This window comes from Fukomys damarensis, unplaced genomic scaffold (assembly GCF_012274545.1).
Source record: "Fukomys damarensis isolate Sample0158 unplaced genomic scaffold, DMR_v1.0_HiC HiC_scaffold_26, whole genome shotgun sequence".
NCBI lineage: Eukaryota > Metazoa > Chordata > Mammalia > Rodentia > Bathyergidae > Fukomys > Fukomys damarensis.
In genome coordinates this window covers 7702985-7727528 of record NW_022900938.1, presented here as the reverse complement: position 1 = coordinate 7727528, position 24544 = coordinate 7702985, and the positions used below count along the sequence as shown (strand labels likewise).

The 24544-nt window shown below is 41.1% G+C and overlaps 1 protein-coding gene across 4 annotated transcripts in view; it reads right to left on the bottom strand.

Moving 5' to 3' along the window:
* Stat4 (signal transducer and activator of transcription 4) overlaps positions 1–22527 on the bottom strand; it is a 79704-nt gene extending 57177 nt beyond the window's left edge. For 3 of the 4 annotated variants that reach the window (XM_010636872.2, XM_033756331.1, XM_033756332.1), the window contains exons 1-2: positions 22400–22527; positions 20790–20934 (exon numbers count right to left, since the gene is read on the bottom strand). In XM_010636872.2, coding sequence (XP_010635174.1) covers positions 20790–20934; positions 22400–22527 — 273 coding nt within the window. The remainder of the gene's footprint in view (positions 1–20789; positions 20935–22399) is intronic. The other variant, XM_010636873.3, reaches the window with a different exon arrangement.
* Between the last annotated feature and the right edge of the window lie 2017 nt (positions 22528–24544).

Below are 24544 nucleotides of genomic sequence, written 5' to 3'. Positions count from 1 at the left end.
TTTTTTTTCAGAATCGGGGATCGAACTTAGGACCTTGAGCTTGCCAGGCAGGTGCTGGTGCCACTGAGCTGAACCTCCGGCCCTCAAAATAGCTTTTTCTTGATTGAATTTTCCATATCTATAAACTACCCACAAAATAAAACTGCGTGACAACCCTTGTTCCATTGGCAAAAACAGAAACCTCTTGGTTTCTACTGGAAAATGACCAAATATTAGTTTGATTCAAGTTGCCTGTTTATCAAAAGCACGTCACTACCTGAAGTGTTCACACACTGCCAGTGTTAGTGACGCACTAGTGATTCCCAAAGTACCACTGAGAGCAGGTGGAATCATCTCCATTTTACAGATGGAAAACAAGCCAGAAGGACACTCTGTAAGCATGGAGAAAGACTCAGCTTTTCATGGAAACACACACTCAGAGGAAACACTGTTTAAAGAGAAGGGGAGCTACAGTGATGGTTTCCATTTGTATCCCTAAGAGGATTAGATGCCCTTCAGGTGTTCATTGGCCAAATATTTATTGAACATCCACTACGTGCTGGGTCCTGTTGGCTTATCTGCTCCTGCTCTTATGTAGTCCTCAAATAATTGAGTGACACAGATAAGTCTGTTACAGTGTAGGAGAATTTCAAATATGCTAGCCAGTGATAACATTTAAGTTACACTTAATACTCTTATTCCAGTGTCACTTAAACTGTTTCCACCTGGTTATTTCCCATGTATAACCTTTAAAAACAGCATCCCTATTGGTTTTATGCAGCCATTTTCTAACTCAACACAGCCAAGTTTCCAAACATTTAATGTCCTCTCTTCATGGCTCTCCCTGGCAACTTCTTTGGGTTTTTCAGAGTTCTGGGGTACATGGTTTCCTAATCACCACCTCTGAGGGAGTACCAACACTCCAGCTATTCCAAAGGACCCTCAATAAGCTATTACATTCCCCAAGGGCCCCCATTCATAAAGGCCACAGTATGCAAACTCCTGGTTTCCATTATGAGCTGTCACCTCCTACGTAGAATCGAACTGCCGCACACTGCCTTGGGCCCTGGCCACACAGCAGCCACAAGCCCTCTGGGAGACCCTCCTTGGAGCCCTGTGGAAACAGACACAAAACATCCCTTCTGGTCTCCAATCTGCAAAGCTACAGGTTGGGTTTGATGCCACTCTAAGGTAGAAAAGATCTCCTTCAGGCTTCTAGTCAACGATGTCCAAATGCCAGCTGTGTCCCCGGCACAGGACAGGCACTGCTGAGAGGTCCACGAAAAGCTTGCGAACAGGAAGGGGCTGAAGAAGCCTGTGAGCCCCAGGGGACTACAGAACTTTCCAGGCGGAGGGGAAGGACCGGGTGGGTGCTGGTGCTGGTGGCGGGGGACAGCATTTACAAATACCTTCTTCATGTCACGTGCTCAGAAATGCCATTTTGCCTACAACCACAGCAGCCTTTCAAGACAGCCATTATTATTTTAAAGGCAGGAAAACTGAGGCCTAAGGAAGCTAGATTCCAGCCTAGCTGACACCCGACTCTCTCAGACCTGCCCTGTGGAGCGAGGTGTCATGTTAATTTCTATCTGCATGTCTCAGACAGGAGCCATCCGTCTTCCTTGAGAGTGTTCTCCCTTAGTAGTACAGATAAAGCCAAGGTGAGCAAGTTTGGTGCCCACTTACAACTGCGCTGCCAGAGAAGAGATGTAGGGCTTTCGACTGTCAAAAGTGAAGCACTGCATCACTGAGTTCCTGTACTCTATAGGTGCACACTGAATTTATATAAATACAAAACTCCACGTGCAGAACAGTGTATAACACATAAAGCAAATATATATTTCATACGCATGCCTTGAAAAGTCACGTTTCAAAATCAATTTAGGGCTGAAAGACAGCAATGGCATTATATCTGGGGGACAATTTCTTCCTCCCTTCCCCTCTCTCTTAACTCCCTATCCCGTTCTTTTTAAATTTAACATCTATTTAATATTTTAGGGATATAAGCATGCTAAGTATTAAAATAAATATAAACAGAATGCTACCGAACTAAAAATCTGATTTACTTTTTCACTTCTTGATTATTTCAGATTCTAGAAAATTGTTAAAAATCATCACAAATAAGGCCTCCTTGTGGTGTGTCCACACAACAGAATACTCTTCAGCAATAAAGAGGAACAAACTGCTGGTCCTATGTAAAAATATGGACGCATCTCAGAATAATTCCACAGAGTGAAAGAAGCCAGCTAAAAAGGACTGCAGACAATGTGGCTGTCTACAAACCGAAGAAAACAATTTATAGTTCGCAGAGCAGACCAGTAGCTGCCTGGGGCACAGGGCAGGAGGGAGAGGTTATGAAGGGACACTAGGTGAATTTCAGACATGATGGGCATGTTTATTATCTTAATTGTGTAATTGTTTCACGAGCATATCCTTATGCGAAACTGGACACACTGGACATCTGAGGTATGTGTTCACACACCTCAGGATACGTGTTGAAGTACCATGAATTGTAATTCAGGGGAAGAGATACAAGGACAGAATTTGAGGCAATGACCTACATGTGTATAAAATTTGGGGCATTCTAGATTCAGAAAAAAGATCACAACCTAATTGTTGAACCTCCTACCTATGTGACAATGGGCAGTTGTGTGCCTTTCCAAACTTAAGCTCCTGCATTTGTAAAATGGGGGAAATAACAATAATAAGTTCCTGGGAGGGGTTTTTGCATAGATTTATTCATCTTTGCAGGCCTGCAAGGATTAAGTGAGCCCATAAAGGTAGTTAACATTGAACGTAGTAGTGTAGCCAGCACATAAGAAGCGTTCACCACTGTTATGACACATGTATATACCAGAGCTTGTATGGATATATGCTTGTGCACGTCAATTTTTACTTAAACATATAATGCACTGCAGTCCTACATAGTATAGGATGACAGTGAAATCAGAAGACACATGAATCAAGCTACAGAAAAAGTACTTTTATTATTACTGTGATTTCTTTCCCAAACACTGTCTTATTTTGACAGCTACACAAGGGACCACTTTCAGCCCCATTTTCTGTAGCTAAGAAAACAGAAGAATTGGTTTAACAGACTCAGGAATCCTTTTTCCTTCCAGGGAGATGCAAGAAGCCAGTTAGACACCATTAGCTGAGTCTATGTTTTATTGTTATGTGGAAGAGTGATTAAATAGGCTAAGGAAAAAATTTAGAAAGTGTACCAAGTTGGAGTTTCAGCAAAACGCCCAAGGAAATTGTATGGAGGAAAAAAAAAAATACACAAATCTATGTACTGAAAATCTGTGGAAATTTCTGATCTTTTAAGCGTAGAAGTTCCCCCAAGAGCGGCAGAGAATGTTATGTAAATGTGACTGGTTTTTAACATAAAGAAAGTGATTTATGTGAAGAGCATGTTTTTCTGCAAATCATTGTTCATACACCTCTCTTCTCTGCTCAGCTACCACAAGCAGGAGGTTCCCCAGGAGTTCGTGGCAGATCAGACTTGATGCTTAAAATACACTATTTCTGAAGAAAGCTGTGGTCTGAGCAAAGGTGTGACATACAGGAAGCCGCTGTTACAATTTGGTCTGGGCCACATTTGTTTTACAAGTTAGGTATCTGTGCAAACTTCATTTGTCAGACTGAATCGTGTTAGAAACAAGGAAATAATCACCAATGAAAGTAATGAAAAGCTCAAGCCTCAGGGGCTGCACGGCATGCGGTGCTAAAGGACTTCTAAAGTTGACCAACCCATGAAACATAGAGCTTGAAGTCTTAGCATAATCACGGTAATGAGACCATCTATCAAGAGAACATTCCTTTCCTTGAAAATAAAAATTTCCCTAAAAACAAGTTCTTGCCCAACAGATAACATATGTTGCTCATACATTCATTATTCCTAAGGTCCCAACCATATCCAAAGTGCTACTTTTCTAAGATGCTTCCGCAGACAGTACAATAAACAGACAATATGATATACTCAACACTGTAGAACAGCGGTGGAAGCAAAAGAAATTCAAAGATCAAAACAAGAGACGTTGAAACGTAGTTTCTCTGTTACTGTTCTATTCTCACCTCCTCCATAAAGTTTAACAGGAAGTCACAACTCTCAGTTGCATAACTCTTGTTTTCCATTCTCTGCATATTTTTCAGCTGATTATTTACTAGAAATATGGAGTCGGTTCTGGGGAGAATGCCACTGTGACACATCCGATCACATGTGATGTCACTGCTAGCAAATCAAAGCCCTGGGCTCTCTGACTGAAATAATCCACCTGCTGTGGGCCAGGGCTGCGTGCAGATCCAGGCTGCCCAGGCTGGGGGTTCCCAATGGACCAGGGTGGAGTTTTGCTTCTAATTCAGCCGGGCAGCCACAGGGTGGTTGGGTGGGGCACTGAGAAGCTATCTTCTCACTATCTTCAGTGATTCATGTGCTTTGTTTGTTCCTTGGGGTGACTCTTTTTATAAACAAGGAAATACATTACTTTATAAAAGAAAGAAAATTACCCATCTGTCTTCAATTGCACTAACACTTTAGAGGGCCTGCTGGATTTAATCTGTGTGTGTCCTTCCCTTTTTCTCCCTGACTTTTGCAAGGTGACAAAGTATTTTTTCTAAGGCCACTGTAATCTTGAGATTTCATTCCAAACTAAGCACCTTTTCCACATTTGCTTCACCCTGTGCCTATCTGGATTTTTCAAACATATTTGCAAAAAAAAAATCTCTGCCTGCATAGGACTCACTGAAGCAAAAAGTAGCGCTTCATCCTCATGGCTCCCACTGCCTGGCAGAGACATCTCCCGGCTGTGTGAGTAACAGTGAGGCTGGATGGGCTCCCAAGTCCTGCCTGGCCGCAGCCTCTGGCTTCAGTGATGGTCAGTAACCAGGACCTCCCTTCTGAGCCATTCCCTCTCAGCTGGCGGCTGGTGGCCAGGTCTGCTGTGGATATCAGGTTCACAGTGACTCAACCTGGGTGTTTAAGAAACAGGATGTGTCTGGGCCAAGCTAGAGAGGGGACTCCCAGGGGGAGAGGGGATTACAGAGAACCAAGGGCGCTGCTAGCCCCCATGACGCCTTCGTGCAATTTACAACAGAGCCATCCAGGCTGCCTCGTGTTGGGACACACAGCTTGCAAGAGAGGTGGAGACCAGATTCTCTCACTCACTTTGTCCCTCTGCCTGGTTCACTCGCGCAGGACCTACACGGTCAAGCAGGCTTTGGTGCCTTCCAGTGCACTGTATGGAGAACATCTGCTTTGTTTCTGATGCTTTCTTATCAGGTACCCCAAAACTTAGGGTCTAGGTACCCCAAAATTTAGGGTCCACTTCTTTTCTATTGGGTCTCCTTTTGTCACTATTGATCTGTGCACAGCTGGACAGACTGCTACTCCCACTGGAACCAAATTACAATAGCTCACAGTTTCCTATTCCAGTGAAGACCCTCGGCAGCACTGCTTATCTTGGGGTTCAGCCTGCTCATGACCTCAGAAACATTGACTTCCTATCAATAAACAAACAGCAAAGAAGTCCTTGGTCAAGTGTGTACCTTTTTTGTATACACCACGATGCCATTTATCCACACACATCAACTTGGAGAAGTAGGATCGAAAGATGAACTGTGATTTTAAGCATTAGGCTCTTTGTTGACTGTACAACCAAGGCTCCATGAAAACGTCAGAAAAGACTATCGGTGATACAGCATGGCTTAATCCTTGCAGGAGTAAAGGGTTAGTCAAATAGGGCATTTGTCTGAAGTCATGGGGAAAAACAAAAGAATGCTGTTGAGTCATCAGAAAAAGTGTGTTTGTTTATAATGAACTCTTCTCTTGCCATCACAGATTTATGTAAGGGCCCGGACCGAGTTAAATGTATACCTCCGCTGCTTCTGCTGTCTGTGTGAAGTAAACATCACTGTGTCTTCTGTCCAGTGTGGACACCACTGCAAAGGTTTGACATTGCCCCACGTTTAGGACCACGATGCCCTGCCAACTTCCCTGAAGGACTCTGTGACTTGCTATACTCCAACCTGGCCTCAGGACTTCTTCATCTTGCTGCTGTGAAATCACTTTGCAAGCAAACATTTAGATAAAGAAGAGTCCACCTACTTGTATTAAAAAAGAAGAAGAGCCTATGAAAAGCTGAGAAATGTTCTTTCAGGTTAGAAAGAAGTAACCGTGAGTGACCTAGAATATAGTCTGCTAATGTTATTCAGATTTACAGTAAATCAGAAGAGATAATAGATGGGTTTAGGAAAGTTTTTAAAAACCATATTGCCTCCAAGTTAGACAGAGCTGGTCTATTTGGGAGTGGGCCATTTTGGTTGTGTGTCTGTTATGGCGGGATGCCACTTAAGCCTGGTAGGAGGAACTGGTAGCAATGATCTGCGTGATTTATGTCCTCTGGCAGATCACACTGACAAGGAGGGCAGACAGGGGACCCCAATATCACCAGTGTCCGCCGTGGAGGATTTCCTTACCACACACTCACTGGGGAAACGAACGAATGGGAGTAAGATGACTGGGACTTCTCAGCAGTAACAGGAGGCCGGAGGTAAATAGTAAGTAAATCTTTGAGAAAATCACTTCCCCTGGAAAGGGAACTCAAAAATGCCCTTCCTTTTGCAAAGAGTAATGAAATGTCTGTCACATCTACATGTATTTGTCTTGCACTACTCTGGGCAACTGGTTTCAAACCTGCCTATACCTCATAATCATCCATATACTTTTTAACAACTTCCGACTGAAAAATAATAGGAGCAGGGGTGCTGAGCATGGCAAACCTTCAGACACATCTCTAGGGACTCTAATAAATACCCAACGTTCAGAGGTATGGGGAAAAATGAGAACCAAGACCTGTCATGTAAAGGTCCAAGATCCCAATAATGAATGTAACTGTACTGTACACCTAAAAAGTACCAACAAACTCACTGAAAAAAATACCCAATGTTGATAGCACAGATCGAGGGGCTTTCTTTCCCAACCTTGTCTGGTCCTCAGATTCACCTCAGGGGCTCAGTCTGCTACCAAACAGACGTGGTATCAAGGAGTTTAAACCTTCACCAGGTGGAAAATAAAAAGCAGTCTCATGTCAGCAACACTAATGTCTAATTCATTAAGGGTGTTCTGATTTTAAACTTCAGGTCCTAAAGAGTTGCTACTGCTTTTAATTTAGTGCTATCACAAATGTAATTTATTGCTGGATTATTTCCCAGGCTACCCTCAGGCTTTCTTCTTGTACTAAAATACTATGTTCTCCAACTTTCATTAGATTATTGCTTTATGACTGTAAGTTGATTCTCATCTATCGAAAGTAGTTGCCAGTGGGATTAAGTGTCAGGATGAATTGTTCAGACACTAAGTGCTCTGAGAGAAATCGATGTGGATTTTCATGGCACCCAAGAGAATGTGGGCTGTGGGAGGAAGGGGAAACAGAGTCCTGGGCAGAGGGCATGGCAAGAAATGAGCAAGAGATGATTCAGAAAAGGAAAGTGGCATGCCCTCAGTGCACCAGTACTCATTTAACTGTGACTCCAGCCCGCATCTCTCTGCTCTGTGAAATCCCTGGACCCTACTTCTGCCACCCACACTTCCAAACCCACCTCCTCCTGCTCCACCAGCCTTGGAAAGCCAGGATTGCAAATCTGCAATTTTAACTAGTTCCCAAGTGGGTTTGATAATGAAACGCTAACTGAAGGAGATTAATCTAGCCACACTGTTCAACAGGAAGACGGATGGGACGGAATGTCCCCCAAAGAGCCAAACGCACCAAACTAGAGCTTCTGTGGAAATAAATCTGACCTACTACTTATTCATTTATCAAATCGGCAAAGATTAAAACACTTTATACCACTCGCTGTTGATGATGAAACGAGCTTTTACACATTGCTGGTGGGAATGTGAATCGTTGCCTTAGGAGGGGACGATTTGGCAGTTCTTATCAAGAGCCTGAACATTTTTCACACCCTTTGACGTAGCAATTCCACTTGCAGAAATTTATCCGAAGGCTGTGGTTTTAGCCTTGGCAGTTTATCAGAATCAATCGTGAGGCTTTCGTGAATTACAGATTTCTGGGACTCACACCCTGGAGTATCTGGGAATAAAGTTTCTGAATTTGTTCTTTAAAAAAAAAAAGATGTAATTTGGGCTTATTTATAAAGCGAAGTTCAAAGAAGAGAAAAATCAAAACTTGGTGAGAACTCTATCTTCTACTTTCTCTCCCACTGCCATGGACAATAACATCAGACAAGAGGCTAGGCATTTTTTTTTTTAACTCAGTAACATATTAGAGTCATCCTTCCATTCAGTTTACAGTCTATACTGTATGATGCCTTTTGGGACAAAGATGGTTGCCTATAAGATTCTCACGGAGCTGAAAAACTCCTATGCCCTAGGGAGTTTCTAGCCACCGTGAGGTCATGACGCAGCGAAGAATCATCGTTTGTGGTGATTTGGGTGTAAACAAGGCTGGGACACCGCTGTCTTATAAGAGCATTATATTCAGTTACATACAATGCATGAAATTTGATAATGGTAATAAGCGAGTGTATTTATGGCTTATGCATTTGCTTTTTATCATTATTTTAGAGTATACTATTACTTACTTTAAAAAGTGAAGTATAAGGCAATATGTGTGTTACACTGGCATCCCACGTTCTCTGGTTACATCAAAAGACCACGTAAGTGACAACCTTTACCATCTAGACTTGTACAAGAATACTCTGGTGTTCCCGCCATGCTGAAATTGCTTACAACTCGTCTCTCAGAATGGGTCCCTGTTGTTAAGTGATGCATGCCTGGATTGGGATCTATTTAATTTTGATTTTGCTTTATTTGGCACTTAATGATGAATCTGTGCTTTCACTTCACTGCACAAGAGTCATAACCAGCTTTGCGTTGATTTACTTGTGTTCCTCAGAGTGAACGGAAGTATGCAATTTGCAGAAGATTCATCAATGAAAAAGAAGCTTATTTAAACTATCATAGATGAATCCCAGAGACAGGAACCATTTTTTCCATACTTTGATAGTACTATAACATGGATGTAAATACTTCATTCACTATGGATATTTAAGGACTGACATTCTGACTAATGAGACAGTGAACATTCTTGCATGGCTATCCATTTCCTGTGTGTGTTTCTCACGGATACATATCTGGGAGTGGAATTGTTTATCATTAAACTTGGATATTGAGAATTAGGTATCAAAGTGGTCTTTCCCAGGGTGGCAGGCATAGCTAACTGACTACCTCACAGGACGATGAGAAAGTTCTGACACGTAGGTGGTGGCATCCTGACCTCGGGTCACTCTTCCTAGCACCACCTGAATGGTATGGAAGCCACACAACTGGTTCTTGCTGATGGGAAGGAGAGACCATGTGTCATTTCTAGGCCAAGCAATTTAAGGTGTGGTTGTGATTTATGCCCTTTCTTCCCTACTCACTCTCTGCTGAACCATCCTGGGGTCCCTTAGGAATAGGTGAGCCACACGATGTGAGGAACCCAGGTGCCTGAATCCCGAGAGGGAAAGCCACCCACATCTACTAGAATAGCAACCATTACACTGTTACACGCACAATAAATAAAATCTCATTGGTTAGAGTGTTGTCCTCACCAACACATCAGTTTAGACTTCTCAATCATGGTTATTAAAAGCCCCACCATAAGGGACTTTGATGAACAGGGTTAAAATCACCATCCTAACAAAATAATCAGAAATATGAATGAAATTCTGACAGTAGGAATGTATACTTCATCTGGTAATATAGGCAAAGAACTGGAGAAAATAACAAATGGCCAATGAAGAGTAAATAAAAATAATACTGAAAAGAGTTAATGTCACAAGAGGATGTTGACTACAATAATATATTAAGTTTAGGAAATGACATGACAAAATAATATTCATTTAAAAATAATATTAGCAGGACATCTAATGTAGTGATTATCAACCAAAGACAGAATTACAGATGTTTTTTACATATCTATGCTTTGTAAGCTTTTTTAGATATATGTCACATTTATAATAAAAAGTTGTTTAAAAATCAATAGATATGTTTGGCTGCATTAGCCAAAAGACAGAGATAAACCCTCAAGTGGCTCAGGATTCGTGTGGATTGAAAAGCGATAATTAATGAGAGTTGCCTACAAGGCTGAGATTCAGACCTATATGTATTTAGCTTTTCAGTACAGCTAAAAGAGTCATAAATTTGAAAAATTAACAGTCTAAAACTACAGTTTCTATTTATGCATAGGTAGAAAGAGGTAACTTTTAAAAGATGAAATGTTCTTCCATTCACTGATGAGTTACTTTGCTCTATCAGTGAACAATGGGAAAACAGGTCTAACTCATAGCAGCAGAGTCAAAAGGAGGTGTTTCCTGGTGACTGTACTCTTGGTTTGCAAAGAATCATTCCCCAGACATTTTTGGTAACAGGAACTAGACCAGCATGGTTCAGCTGTGGTTTCTAAAATACCAAACGCTGGGACACATTAGGGTCCTTTTTTTGCCCTTTGACTCCTTGCCTATAGATGAGAATACAGGCGGGAAGAGTGAATGGTGCTAGACACCAGTTACTGCACTTGAAAATCACACTTTAAGATACATGTGGATTTTAAATGTCATCGTGCTTATAAAGAGAAAGACATAATGAAGTTAAATTAGAAGTGGAATTCTCATTTCTAGAGGACTGGCTAAGTATGGCACATCTGAAAGCCATGAAGGACTTTCTTAGAACACTAAAAACCAGTGCTGAGAAAAATGAAGGACTTGTATAAGTGAGAGGCTGTTTCACATTCAGAGATTGGAAGACTCAATATTATTAGGATGTCAACTTTTTTCAAAATGATCTCTGGATCATTCAAAATAATCCCAAAGAAAATTCCATCAACTTTATTTGTGGAAATTGACAAGTTAATTCTAATACTTAAATGAATGCTGCAAGCATGAAGAAAAGTCAAGATAATTCCGAAGACAGGGAACAAGGTTTCTGAACTTTTATATATGAAAAATTAGTATAATTATAGTAATTAGATGCACTGGTATAAGGAAGGACACATAGGTTAAAATATTAATAATCATATAAATATAAGTCATGACTCAAGACAAAAATGGCACTACAAGGCAATGAGGAAGGATGGTCATTGTAATAAATGGTTCTGGGCCAATAGGACAATTAACTGGAGGGCTTAGTATCAAAGGATTATAGCTGTAAATGGGAAAAGTTAAAACAATAAAGGTCCAAGAAGAAAATCTAGAAGAATGTCTATGATCTCGGACAAACAAACTACAGTACCATTTTAAAAATTGAAAAATAGACCTCATTAAAGGTAGGAACTTTGGTTCATCAAATACAGCATTTAGAGGAGCTTAAAATATAAAGGCACAATATAGAAAATGATATTATATGCATAAATATATAATTATGTGTGGATACCTAGACATATATAAAAGGGGTCGTTCAGAATATATTAAAAGCTACAAGCCAATAAAATAAGGGCATACAAAACAATTTTAAATGAGCAAAATACTTTAACAGGGATTTTTTTTTTTTTTGGTTTTTTTGAGACAGGGTCTCACTATGTAATTGAGACTGACCTGGAACTTACTATGTAGCCCAGGTTGGTCTCGAACTCAGTCTCCCAAGTGCTGGGATTAAAGTCATGTGCCACCACGCCTGGCTTTAATGGGCATTTTAAAAAGAGGACATAAAAATGGCCACTAAGCATAAAATTCTGAACATTATTAATCATCAGGAGAATGTATATTAAAACTACAGTAGGATACCACTGTACACACAGTAAAACAAAGTGAAAAAGACTGACAACAGCACATGTTAGTAAGCAGAGGAGTAACAGAATTCTCCTACACTTCTGCGGCAGTATGTGTTAGTACAACCACTGCAGAAAGTTGCACGGAGGCATTTCCTAAATCCAAACACCTGTAACACTCTACAAACCAACAAGTGTTACTCTGGGAATACGATCAAAAGAAATGAGTTTTCACACCTACTAAAAAACACAAACAAGAATGCTCATTATTTGCAATATACATAAGTTGCCACCCACTAAGGAATGAATATATTGTGTTATGCTTTTATAAAGGCATACTAAACTGTATTTTTTAAAAGGCAAATACAGATCCACACCAACAACATGGATAAATCCTGTAATGCAAAGTGAAAAAATATCTAACCCCAGAAAATCATTTTGCAAAATTGCAGTCACATCAAGTTCAAGACAACCAACTGGTCATTCGAGAGATACAGATGAAAACAACACTGAGATTCCATCTCACCTAGCAAGAATGGCTGCTATCAAGAAATCAACCAATAACAAATGCTGGTGGGATTGCAGGGAGGTAGGATCCCTTTTCCATTGTTGGTGGGAGTGTAGACTGGTGCAACCACTGTGGAAATCAATATGGAGATACCTCAGACAACTAGGATTAGCAGACCCATTTGACCCATGAGTATCTTCCCAGGAGAATTAAAAGAATCATACCATAGTAATATATATATGCTCACCCATGTATATAGTGGTACAGTTTGTAATAGGTAAAACTTGGAAACAGCCCAATTAATTGCCCATCAACTGGAGACTAGATAAAGAAGATGTGGTTTTTCTTTGTTATTGTTGTTTGTTTGTTTTTATAAAATGGAGCACTATTCAGCCATAAAGAATGAGAAACTAGAGAGATTTATAGCTAAGTGGATGCACATTGAGGCCATACTCTTAAGTGAAATTAACAAGTCACACATGTGTAAATACTGAATAATTTCTCTGGTGTGAAAAACTAAAAGTGTAAATAAGGATCAAAATGCATAACTGACATTGTGTAATAGGAAGAAAAGGTCTAAAAGAGTAGTGGAAGTGGGAGGGGTAGGGGAAAGGGAAAAAGGGAAAAGAAAAAATATGTGAAAAGGGAAAATATGGAAACAATGACTTTGTAAACAGGGAAGGGTAGAGGGCATGAAAGAAGGCTGGGGAATAGGGAAAAATAAGAACCAAGACCTGTCATGTAAAGGTACAAGATCCCAGTGATGAATGTAACTGTACTGTATACCTAAAATGTACCAATAAACTTAATAAATAAACCAACCAAGCAAATCTATAGGAACGCAATCAGAACAGCTGTCACCTTTGAGAGTGACGTGGACTCAGAGAAGCACGGCAGAGACTTCTGAGCACAGGGGAGAATCTATACCTTAATCTGGATGGGGTTAATGATATGGTGTGTGTGTGTGTGTGTGTGTGTGTATATATATATATATATATTTAAATCATAGAGCTGTACAATCAAGATCTGTGTACCCTACTGTATGCATATGTATTATATATCAGCAAAAACATTTTTAAAGTGATATGCTTATTCTGAACACTATATTAAAATATGATGCAAGATTAGACCTCAACTTACATCTCTTTCAGACTGACTGTATAACTCTCTAATGAAAGCAGAGCGAGCCTTGAAAGTGTTCACAAGTCCTCTCATACAATTTCTAAGTGAATCCCTAATGATCATTTTGTCATTATACTGTCTTGTTGAGACAGGAGTTAGGATTCTATTAAGTAGTGAGGACAGCGGCCCCAAAATGAAGTTGGGAAACCCAAAATGGAGTCTGCTGAGTCAGCACCCTCTAGGGATCTAACAGAAGCATCTGCCAGATGTCCTGCAGCTGTTGAGGTCCTCCCCAGAGCATGACCAGAGCATGATCAAGCAGGCCTCTGGCTGAAGGGATGGACACTACATAGATTGGACCTAGAAAAGTACGTAGCTCCCTACAGGGGACAGATCATACTGCTTGCACAGTAGGCCACGCTCTCTTCTAAATCGCTTAAGAACTCCTAGACACAGAGTCTTCCTGGGTACCCTGCTCAGGACGCCCTCCTGTCTAGCGGGAGCTCTACTTCCTTGCCTTTGTGTCTTTTAAGTAAGTTAGCTTGTACCCTGCCCGCTCCATCTGTGCTTTCATTCTTCCTCACCACAGGACACAACCTTAGCGGTCCAGTAACTCTATTGTGTAAGGAGCCGTGTAACTGTCTGCATTCCTTAAGTCCAAACAATCGGATCGCTTGGCTCCTGGGAGTTGGTGTTGGTTCAACACCACCCTCTCTTCCTGTGATGCTACTTCCTGGATGCTTGTCTTTGGCCGCCTTCACTTCAGTTCTTATGCCTTTCTAGAGACAGCACATTTTCTCTCAGCTACCAGATGCTTAGTCTCCCCTCCTTCCTCTGAAAGTTTTCCTCACCTCTTTTTCGCTTCTGTTCCCATCCAGCCTGACGTTCTCTTGTGTGTGCCATATGTACTAAATACACGGCTTTGCAGAGCCAATTCCGTCCTTATAAACTGCTGGCTTCAGCAGAAAAATCTTAAAATCCAAATTGCTTTTATGGACCCTGTCTAAGCTGCATTTGTAGTAATGATGATGTGATATTTGCCCCATTTGTTAGGAATACTTATTGCAATGAGGCAAATTCATATTTTCAGTGTCAGACACAGAACCCTGCTGTGTGTTGGACTCTACTGAGCACCGGGATTTCAGAGAAAAGTGCACTCAAGGGTCTGAGTTTTGTGGAAGAGATGGGCAAATAATAGATATGTTGATTCCAGTCCTTTCCTGTTAGCTTCCTACTGCACGCCACTTAGAATTCATCAGGCTTATCTTGCTATCCCTCCTCCTTCCTGAACCCAGTCTCCCTGGGTGTCAACATCTAGTTAATAACCCAAACCCAAACCCTCTCGTCCTTTTCCCCCTCTCACACAAGTCAATTCTTTTACCAAATCACCTCACAGCTCCAGCACGTATATTTCACCCCCATCGCCACCACCCAGCTCAGCATTCTGTTTCTTTTTTATTGAATCCCTGCAGTAACGTCCAGACAGGGCCGCACCACACCTGCCGCTCTCACCCCACCTGTGCCGTGGAAATCACTCTCTCCTCCCCACCATCCTAATCCCCAGGGAAACAGTTTATTGTTCATGGAAGGGAACATAAGAATCTAAAGAGATGTGGTGAAATGTTTACTAGCTACAGAGAGCTAATGACATTTACATTTTTTCCAACATAAATCCTGACCTATATGAGACATAAATTATGAAAGGTGGCTGTTGTTTTTAAGTTTGACACAGTATTACTTGTTTTCCCATTCCCATATCTTTGTGCTGATGCCTGGGGCACAAATCGAGTGCCAGAAAACAGGCAGGTTGTTGATGTCACAGGTGCCTGTGAAAGACTGCCAAGTGCTTGACCAAAGTGGCCAATTATGGTAACAGACTACTTAAGATCCATCACCTACCAAGACCCTGACTTGGTCCTCATTATTACAAGGGAGTAGTGGGGAGAGGCATGCGTCAGTGCAACAAATGTTTTATCCCCGAGTCACTTCCGGAGAAGGCAGCAATAAAGGTCCTAAGTGAGCTCAGTAGCTTGATGAGAGAACCAGCTTTCCCTTACATCATGAACTTTGTGTTGGCAACTTAAAATGGACACCTTTGGGGCTGGCAATTTAACGCAGTGGCACTGCGCCTGCCTGGCAAGCACAAAGTCCTGAGTTCAATCCCTGGTACCAAAAAAAATAAATAAATAAATAAAGGATACCAGGATACCTTTACAGTGATTTATTTGGACCAGATAAAGGCAGTTGCTCAATGCCTGAGAACTAAATTTAGATGTATCCTAAGTGATCAAGGTTCACTTAAATCACAATTATGAAGCTAAACAAAAATTAGTTTCTAACTGCTTTGAACTAACTTTGTTTACAATTTTGGTCATTTCTGCTCCCATTGTTATGCTTTTGCTTAATAAACTTGCTTTTACAAATACTAGCTTGGAGTAGATACCCAGTATACTTTCAAACAGTTTACTTAGTAAGACAATAAGTCTTGTGAGCTGCCTCCCTGTATGATCACCTATGATCTTTAGGTTAAGTATCTCCTAGGAAAATGTCCAGACTGTGATGGATTCGGAATAGTGTAGACAGCTTTCTTATGGGTTTATGGTTTTATGTTTTGCTAAAACAGGGAAATTTTTTTTTATTAAACTGTTGGCAAAATGGCACAATTTTCCCATTGTTACTATGAAAATCTGCCCAGTCTTCCTTCACAATCTCCATGATGCTTCAGGTATATGAAGTCAATGGGCAGTAAAACTCAGCATGGCTCTCAATGTCCCCCTGTCCTCGTCACCGACTGGCATCTTGGTCTCCTTCCTCCTTTCTCAGGGGAGCAGTTAGTCATCCCACAGGAAGTCTAGCTCTCTTCCCAGCTGTGGCTATGCTCTGGGGCTGACGACTGCTCTGTGCATTCCTGCTTCTGGTCCCTGGGCAGCAGCAGACCCTCACGCCCAGCAGGGCGTCCGAGTTCCCACATGAGTTGGTGGACAGAGCTTAGGAGGACATGCTTCCCAGAACCAAGCCCTGTCCTTGACTTTTCATTCTATGAACCATTTAGGTGTCCCGCTTTGGATACAACAACAGCTCGTTCTTGTGTTAGGAAAAATAAAATCTATCTAGTGTCTGGATGATATGAGGAGAGGGCAATGAGGTGCTGAAATCTGGAGAGAAGACTTTCAGCCTCAGAATTCTCCAATGTTCTTTTCCTACAATAGACAAGGAGTGAATCTGCTTAGCGAGTAAAGCAGTTCCAGATATGTTTTCAATAAAAACATATTTATGTCACACTTCAGGTTAGAAATCTCTGACCTTTCTCACTGATGAAGTCCAAGCTGCTCAGTTTGGCACTCAAGGTCCTCTCTCATGAAAAGTGTCCCACTTGCTCAGAGGGGAAGGCATTCTTACCTCCTGTTCTTCCTCTTACTTTTTCCATTACATAAGATTCCCTTTCTTCCATTCCCTCTTCAGAGAGTACTGAATTTCCCTTTTGGAATCAGCGTGAATGTTTCCAGCTTTGCAAATTATGGCTGCAATTCCTCCACCACAGTGCTATGCCATACTACACCATAAACATGTTTGTACATTCAAGATTGCAAGCTCTTTAATGTAAGCGTTTTATCTACATCCTCTACACTGTATCTTCAACTGTCAGTACTAGCCTGATCTAAAAGTCCATACACTGGAACCAAACTTCAGTTAATGAATATCTATGGAGTAGCTACCCAGTATGGCAAATAAGCTACCCTGCAAAGCAAATTACATGATCTCTACTTTTAAGAAATCTAAACTGTCATTTGGAATAAAAGCCATGTCCCACTATACACAACACATTCCACAGGGAAGCCCCAGACTTTGACATAAACTTTATGGAGAATCAGAACTCAAGGAAAGGACAAATTACTATTGACTTTTTGTATCAAATAAAGGAGTTCAATCTATACAGTCTTAGAGAAGATAAAGGCTTGAAGAAATAGATACAAAATTATTTAAGAATGAAACTTCCAGTGATTAGCAACTTCAATTGATCAAATGGATTCCAGTTTGGTGTGATGTGCCTAGGGTAAGGAATTATGATGCACAGTGTTATGGTATGCATTTAGATGTCCCCTCAAAGCCTCATGTGCTCATGGGTGGGCTTTAGGGAGGTGGCTGGATCTAGGCTCTGTTGACTATAGATTTAAATTATGTGATACCTGGATTAGCCTTCTATTTGGATTAGCATAGCTCTCAGTGTGGCTGGGTGGATTTACTAAAGAGGGAAGCATCACTCTGGGTGGGGGCGGCACCAATCATTGGGCTTGTAGCCAGGATGGAATATCAAGGGAAAAATGGAAGGCAAGCTTTGCTTTTTGCTACTTGCTAGTTGCTATCTTCCGCACGCCCTGCCTTGGACTGTTTCTCCTCTGTGATGCCCCTCTGCCATGCCACCCTGTCTTGCAGCCAGCCAACTATGTACTGAAACCTCCCCAAATTGTGAGCTGAAATAAATTTTCCTCCTTTAACTTCTGCGTGTCAGGTATTGTGTCTCAGCAATGAGAAAAGTGACTAAGACACACAGCATCCACCTTTTGTTTGTTTGTTTGTTTGTTTGTTTTTTGGTACCGGGGATTGAACTGGGGTCCTTGTGCTTGCAAGGCAGGCGGAGGAACCACTGACCTAAATCCCCGGCCCTTACCTTTTGTTGACTATCTCAAATTAGGCAGTAAACAGACTCTTGACAACTATTTCTTATTTCACCTTAAATGGCACAACACAGAAGTCTTGTCGTGACATTGGCACCAGGTCATTATCTTAGAGGAAGACAGATTTAGAGGGATTGGTTTGGGGAATTGGGGAAATAACCGTGGGGTGATTAACAAATGACAGTATGTCAAACTGGCAAAGCAGACAGATCCCCCTTGACTCAAAGCTTTTTTCAAGGTTATACACAAGGGCTCCGTGTTCCTTTAGGCCTTAGCCTGTGGTCATCTCTTGACTTCTCTGGGTGGCATAGAGGAGGAGGAAGAGGAGTGACCTGAGAAAGCAGCATGGGTAGAGGATGCTATCTGGTACATTTAGAGAGTTCAGGATGTAAAGCATTATTTTGTGATCTTACAAAATGTTTCTCCAATCCTCACCCACCTTGCTATGTTAACAATTTCACTTCACTGGATCTTCAGAACCAAGATCAGGAGTGCTACAGACTGGAAAAGAAAGAATCCACCCCTGGTTCGATGTTCAAAGAGTTTTCAGCTCTAACAAATTTTATTCAAGCTCCCCAAAAATCTTCTGAGAAAAGGGCCGTGGTGGTGCAGAGAGCAGAGCATGTGTCTGCACGTGTCCCTTACCCACTGAGTTTCAAACTCTCACTAACAGAGTCACTGCCAAGGTCTGTGAAAAATTATCATAGGTGGTCGGATCTCTAACCACAGAGTTAACACCAAAACTTGAAACAGACCTTTGTAATTGATAGAATTTTTTTCTATTATCAGACAAGATTGCTGATGCCTCTCCTCCTATATTCACTAAGACTAGCTTACGAAGAACAGCCGTAAAATCTCATATAATTTAAAAAACAGACTACAGGAAGCACAGACTTTTTAGACTGTAAGCTTCACGACTTTGTACATTGCATCCCCAGTGCTTAAAATGTGACTGATAACATCATAAATACTCACCAAACATTTGTTGATCGTATACAATTTTTTCTACCTATTATTTGTAAAAGGCATCACTTGGTACAAAATGACACAGTATAAAAATGAAGAGATTGGTTCCTCTACCAGATAGCAAATGACAATGAAAAGAGAAACAATAAAATAGGCACTGTACAGCAGTAGACAAAATCCTTCCCCCGGAGGCAAGAAATAAAGAAATACATAAATATAGAAGAGATCAGAAGTTGATAAAAGTTATGAAGGAAAACTGAGTAAGACGAGGGACATAGGGCATTCCTGGTGTGCATGTATGTGTGTGAGTGTGTGTGTATGTGTGTGTAACGGATGGGGCAGCGACAGTGATCTCATCTATCTGTCTATATAAATGTATGAGGACAGGAGGTGGAGATGTGGGAGGTGGCAACTGCCTATCTAGGTACCTGCCTGCCTGCGTGCCTGCCTGTTTGTCTGTCTATCATCTATCTATCTATGGGGGGAGAGCTGCATAGATCAAGGTGCATTAAATATTAATATGGCTATTTCTAAGTAGATTTTTCATTGCTTGCATTTGTTTTGCTGCAAATTTCTAAAAATTATGAGAATCTACATTTGTATTTTTTAAATAAATCCCTCTGAAGGAGAAAAACAAAGAGGAAAGTAAATTTTTTTAAAAAAAGGTTTCAAAGAAAAAGTCCAAGATAACGATCCAGAAGTGACACTTTCAGATATTCATGCAAGTGAACTGAAAATGTATGCCCATATAAAAACCAATTCATGCTAACAGTAGCTTTATTCAGAATTGCCAAACATAAACAGTTGTACATCCATACAAGGGAACACTACTTGGTGACAAAAAGAAGACCGCTGTAACACCATGAAAAGATACAGAGGAACCTTAAATATTTATTGCTAAGTGAAAAAGCCAGTCCAAATGGTTACATGGCTGGGCGTGGTGGCGCATGCCTATAATCCCAACACTTGGGAGGCTGAGGCAGGAGGATCACTGCAAGTTTGAGGCTAGCCCGTGCCACAAAGTGAGTTCAAGGCCAGCCTTGACCCTACAGCAAGCCCCTGTCTCAACACTTCTCCAATAAAAACAAATAAAAATAAAAAGGCTACACCAGTATAATTACAATTGTATGATGTTTAAGAAAAAAACTATAAAGAGTTAGAAGATGAACATTTTCCTGGCATTCAGTGTGAAGGGGGAAAGGAAGAAGAGGTGAGGAGGAGACTGCAGGGTAGTGAAGCCACCTGTACGCTGGTGTAATGGTGCACACAGACATGTGTCTGTCAGAACTTGGAAAATGATGCAGCACAAGGAGCAAATCTTAATGAACTTTTGGACTTTCATCGAACAGTGCGGTATCAGTATTATTTTATCAATGGGAACACAGGCCAACAATGCTTCCACTTATGAATGAGAACAATACTAACTCTGGTTGTTACACAGAACACAGAAGGGCTGGAAGACAGCCACAGAACTATCGTCTTTTTAAATCTCCTTGAGTATTTTTTTAACTTGATCCTAGCAAGTAAACAAGCAATGTGAGCAACACACACACACACACACACACACACACATCCTCCCAAGGATGCAAAATTTCATGAAAAAATAAGCATTGAGTAATAAACAAAGACAGCACAAAAATGTTAAATGGTGACATTATTAAAATTATTCACTCTTAAAATGGCTTGAAAGTAATATACGATTATATTTTTCTTTCTTACTGAATTCAAGACACACACACACACCTAAAGACACAGAGCAGAACACATTCTCACCTGAAGGACTTTCCTAATTCTTTTTAGATTATGTATCAAGAGCAGGTTTTTCTCCTTGGACACACGACCCAACTGTTCGTCCAGTTGTATTAACAAGTTTTGAAGAAGAATTGTTGCCATGGTTTCATTATTAGAAGCTGCCTCCCTAAAAATCAAAGCATTATTACACATCAGCAAACAACTTAGTGAAATATCTAACTTCTTCACCACATGAATTATAAGGCGATGTGTCTGTTCCACGGCAAGCATCATTTAGAGCTTTGCTAAAGTCACACTGTGTGCATGGAAAGATGTTTACCATCACAGTGATTAGGGAACTGTACATTAAAACTCCAGTGAGATGCCACCTCACACTTACTGGCATGGCCATTATCAGAAAATAACAGCAACAAAATGGAAACAAAAACAAGTCTTGAGAACATTGAGAAACTGAAACCCTCATGGATGGAGGATGGGAACGTAGAATAGTGCAGCCGGTATGGAAAACTGTGTGATAATTCCTCCAAAGGTTAAACATGACATCACCACAGGACCCAACAGTTCTCTATTCGGGGCTACACTCGAAAGAACCGAAGTCAGAGACTCAACCCAAACATCCCATGACCGAGGAATGGATCCAACCAGAGGAGGTACAAACATTCGGGCAGTATTATTCAGCCTCGAAAATAAAGAAAATTCTGATGCCTGCAACAACATGAATGAATCTTGAAAACATTACACTAAACGAAAGAAGTTAGCCACAAAAGGAAAAACTGTGAGATTCCACTTACCTACCTAGAGGGACCACATTTATAGGCAGAAAAATAGAACCATGGTCTTTAGGGGCTGGGACTGGAGGGATGGCAGTTACTGTTTAATAAGCACAGTTTCATTTGAGGGAGGTGCAAAAGTCCGGCAGGTGGAGGGGGGTAAAGACTGCAGAACAGTGAATGTACTCAATGCCACTGAAATATGCACTTAAAAGTGGTTAAAACAGTAAATTTTATATTGTGCATACTTTGCCAGTTTTTAAAAGATGACAAAAAAAAGGTAGAGTGTGAACAGAGCTTGGGAGAATGCTTATGAATCGGGCAGTTTCATACAAGGTAAGCTGTTTGGAGGTGTTCCTCAAGAGGGCCTTAGGGGATGCAGTTGGTTCAGAGCAGCAGTTCACTCATCTTGAGGTCACTCCCAGGAAGGGCAGAGGAGCCAGGGCCAGGAAGGAGCGGGCCGTGAATCCAAATCCATGCCGACAGCCAGGGGCGGGACTTGGGGTGTCTGGGGAGGTGGAAGATCCCTAGGGAATGGAAGTTTCTAAAGACAATACCTGTTTACACTGAGTCAGCAATGGGGAACCGATATAATGAATAGATTCTCTTCTTGGTTTTTTAATATGTTAAAAAAAATTGGAGGGTTTTGGCACTGAAACTGTAAGTTTTCAATCTTGTGGATGAAGCTAGGAAGGATAATGGTCCCCTTTCTTGAGAAGGCTTCCAAACCCTTGCCAAATATATATATATATATATATATATATACACACATATTCATATTTCTCAGATAGAGAGAATCCATACAGACAGATCACAAAGCATTTGTATATCAACCTCTAGGGAAAATACATTTGATCCTACCAGTCTTGGTTTTCAATCCACTGGGCCAGCAGATGTCGTATTTCCATAGGGAAGTTGTCGTCATAAAATTGATCTACTTGTTCCAAGAACTTGATTTCTAACTGTTGGACTTGATTCCACTGAGCCATGCTATAACAAAAGGAGGGGTAAATTAAGAGTTTAAAATATTGTTGACTGAAGGCTATGGTCCATGTTTACTTCTTTCCTTGGATTTCAATCAGACAAGGCTAAGAAACTAGAGACAATTTTCTCTATTTGTATAGTCACTCAAAGACAACAGAAAACTGCTTTCAAGCTATAAAGACAGGGCAATTCCTCTTAGTTCTCTCTCAAATTATTCCTAATGAAGCACACAGTCTCCTTCCCCTGCCCTTGACCACATCCTTTCTCGCTCTAGCTTGACCTCACGTTCCCCCCTCCTCCAGGAAGTGCTCCCCGTCCTCCCACCAACACCTCTGTCCTGCCCTGACTTTCTTCCTGGCTTTGATTCTCAGCCAGTGCCTCCCGGGTCAACCTCTGAGTAGCTTGAAGGCACACAGCTCCAAAACACAGACGCAGAGCGCCTCCCAGGACCTTCACAGGGCTTTATTTCTGAGGAACAACCCTGAGAAATTGCCTAAACCGTTTTTTCCCCCCTTTAGTGCTGATTTGCCTGGCTTCTGTCAAGTTTTACGTTCCTGACTTCTAGGCTAACTCTGACTTGGCTTCCTGATAAATTTCATGTCTGTATTCCCAGATTGTAGTTGTCAGTTCAAAAAACTTCTGAACTCATAAATATCTTTTTTTCTCTGTGGTGATCTGCTGTGGTGGGTCAAAGCTTTTAAAGTCTACCTTTAATTTGTCTCTGATGTGTATCTGACAGTGGTTAAACCCTCAGGTTACCTAAAGAAGAAACCACATTTAATATACATTTGGCAGACTGTTGTAAAACAGAAGCATGTATTTCACCCCATGTAGCCCTGCTCTGGCCAAGGTAGAGACTACACATATCTCCTCAGTCAGGAAAGTTAATGTGAATGTGTCTGTGGGATATTGCAGTACTTTTCTCCTAGTCAGAATTCTTATTGTTCTGACAGTAACACTAGGTCAAAGAAAAACTCTTTTGCGTGATTAATCACGAGAGTAATTCAACATATCTCGAAAGTGGGTAAAGGTTTCTTTTTGCTTACAGAACATCATGATAATAAATTTCATGTGCGTTGTTCTCCAGGTTGCAAATGGAGCCCTTTCTCTGCATCTTTTCCCCAAGTTCACAGCAAGTGGCTTTAAGATGTGTAAAATGAAAATTGTTGCCAATATTTTGCTAAACGGAAAGCGAGCAGGAAAAGAAATTATCTTTCATTTGCATATTACTTTACATGTATGAAAACCTTTGAATGTTGTGATTCTAGGCATATTGTAAGTGCTAAATAAATACCCATTTAAAAAAAGGAATTAATTGAATAAGTAGGTAGAGAGTGAACATCATCCTGACTTTAAAAAGTGAAAGAAACAAAACAAAACAAAAAAACAACCCTCAAGGCCAAAGAGGTTAAGTCTAATTAATGATAGCTGAAAATGGAAGCTGAAACTAGTACTGAAACGTTTTTTATGAGACAGGGTCTCCCCGAATCACTAAGTTGCCTGAGTGTGAGGTGTGAACTTGCAATCTTCCTGCCCATCTCCCCAAGGGCTGGGATTTCAGGTGTGTGCCACCATACCCGCATACATCTCAGTTTTAACTGCTGCCCCGGTTAAATCCTTTCTATGATTTGGATGCAAATCTGTCTTCTAAGAATTAATCTAAAAGTTTAATTATTCTAAAGACTTGAGTCCTCCTTTCAAAGTGTTGAGCTCAAAGCAGAGAAGGGGTCGGGGTGAGGTATAAATCATCCAGGACACTCTCCTGCATTGCAGCCTCTGGAAACAATGCCCTTGGACCTACTTCAGCACGCTTCTTTGCTTTCATAGGGCTAATTCTTCTATCCCATGGCGACCGGGTCTGATCCTTCTTAAATGAGGCACCAATCCCCATCTGTTCCGCCTCAGGGAGCTGGTGTCAGGGACTACTTAGTTCCTGGACCTGAAGCTCACAAGAGAGCGGGCTGCCCTACAAGAGCACTGGCACAGAGGAATGGACAAAAAAAAAAAAAAAAAAAAAAAAAA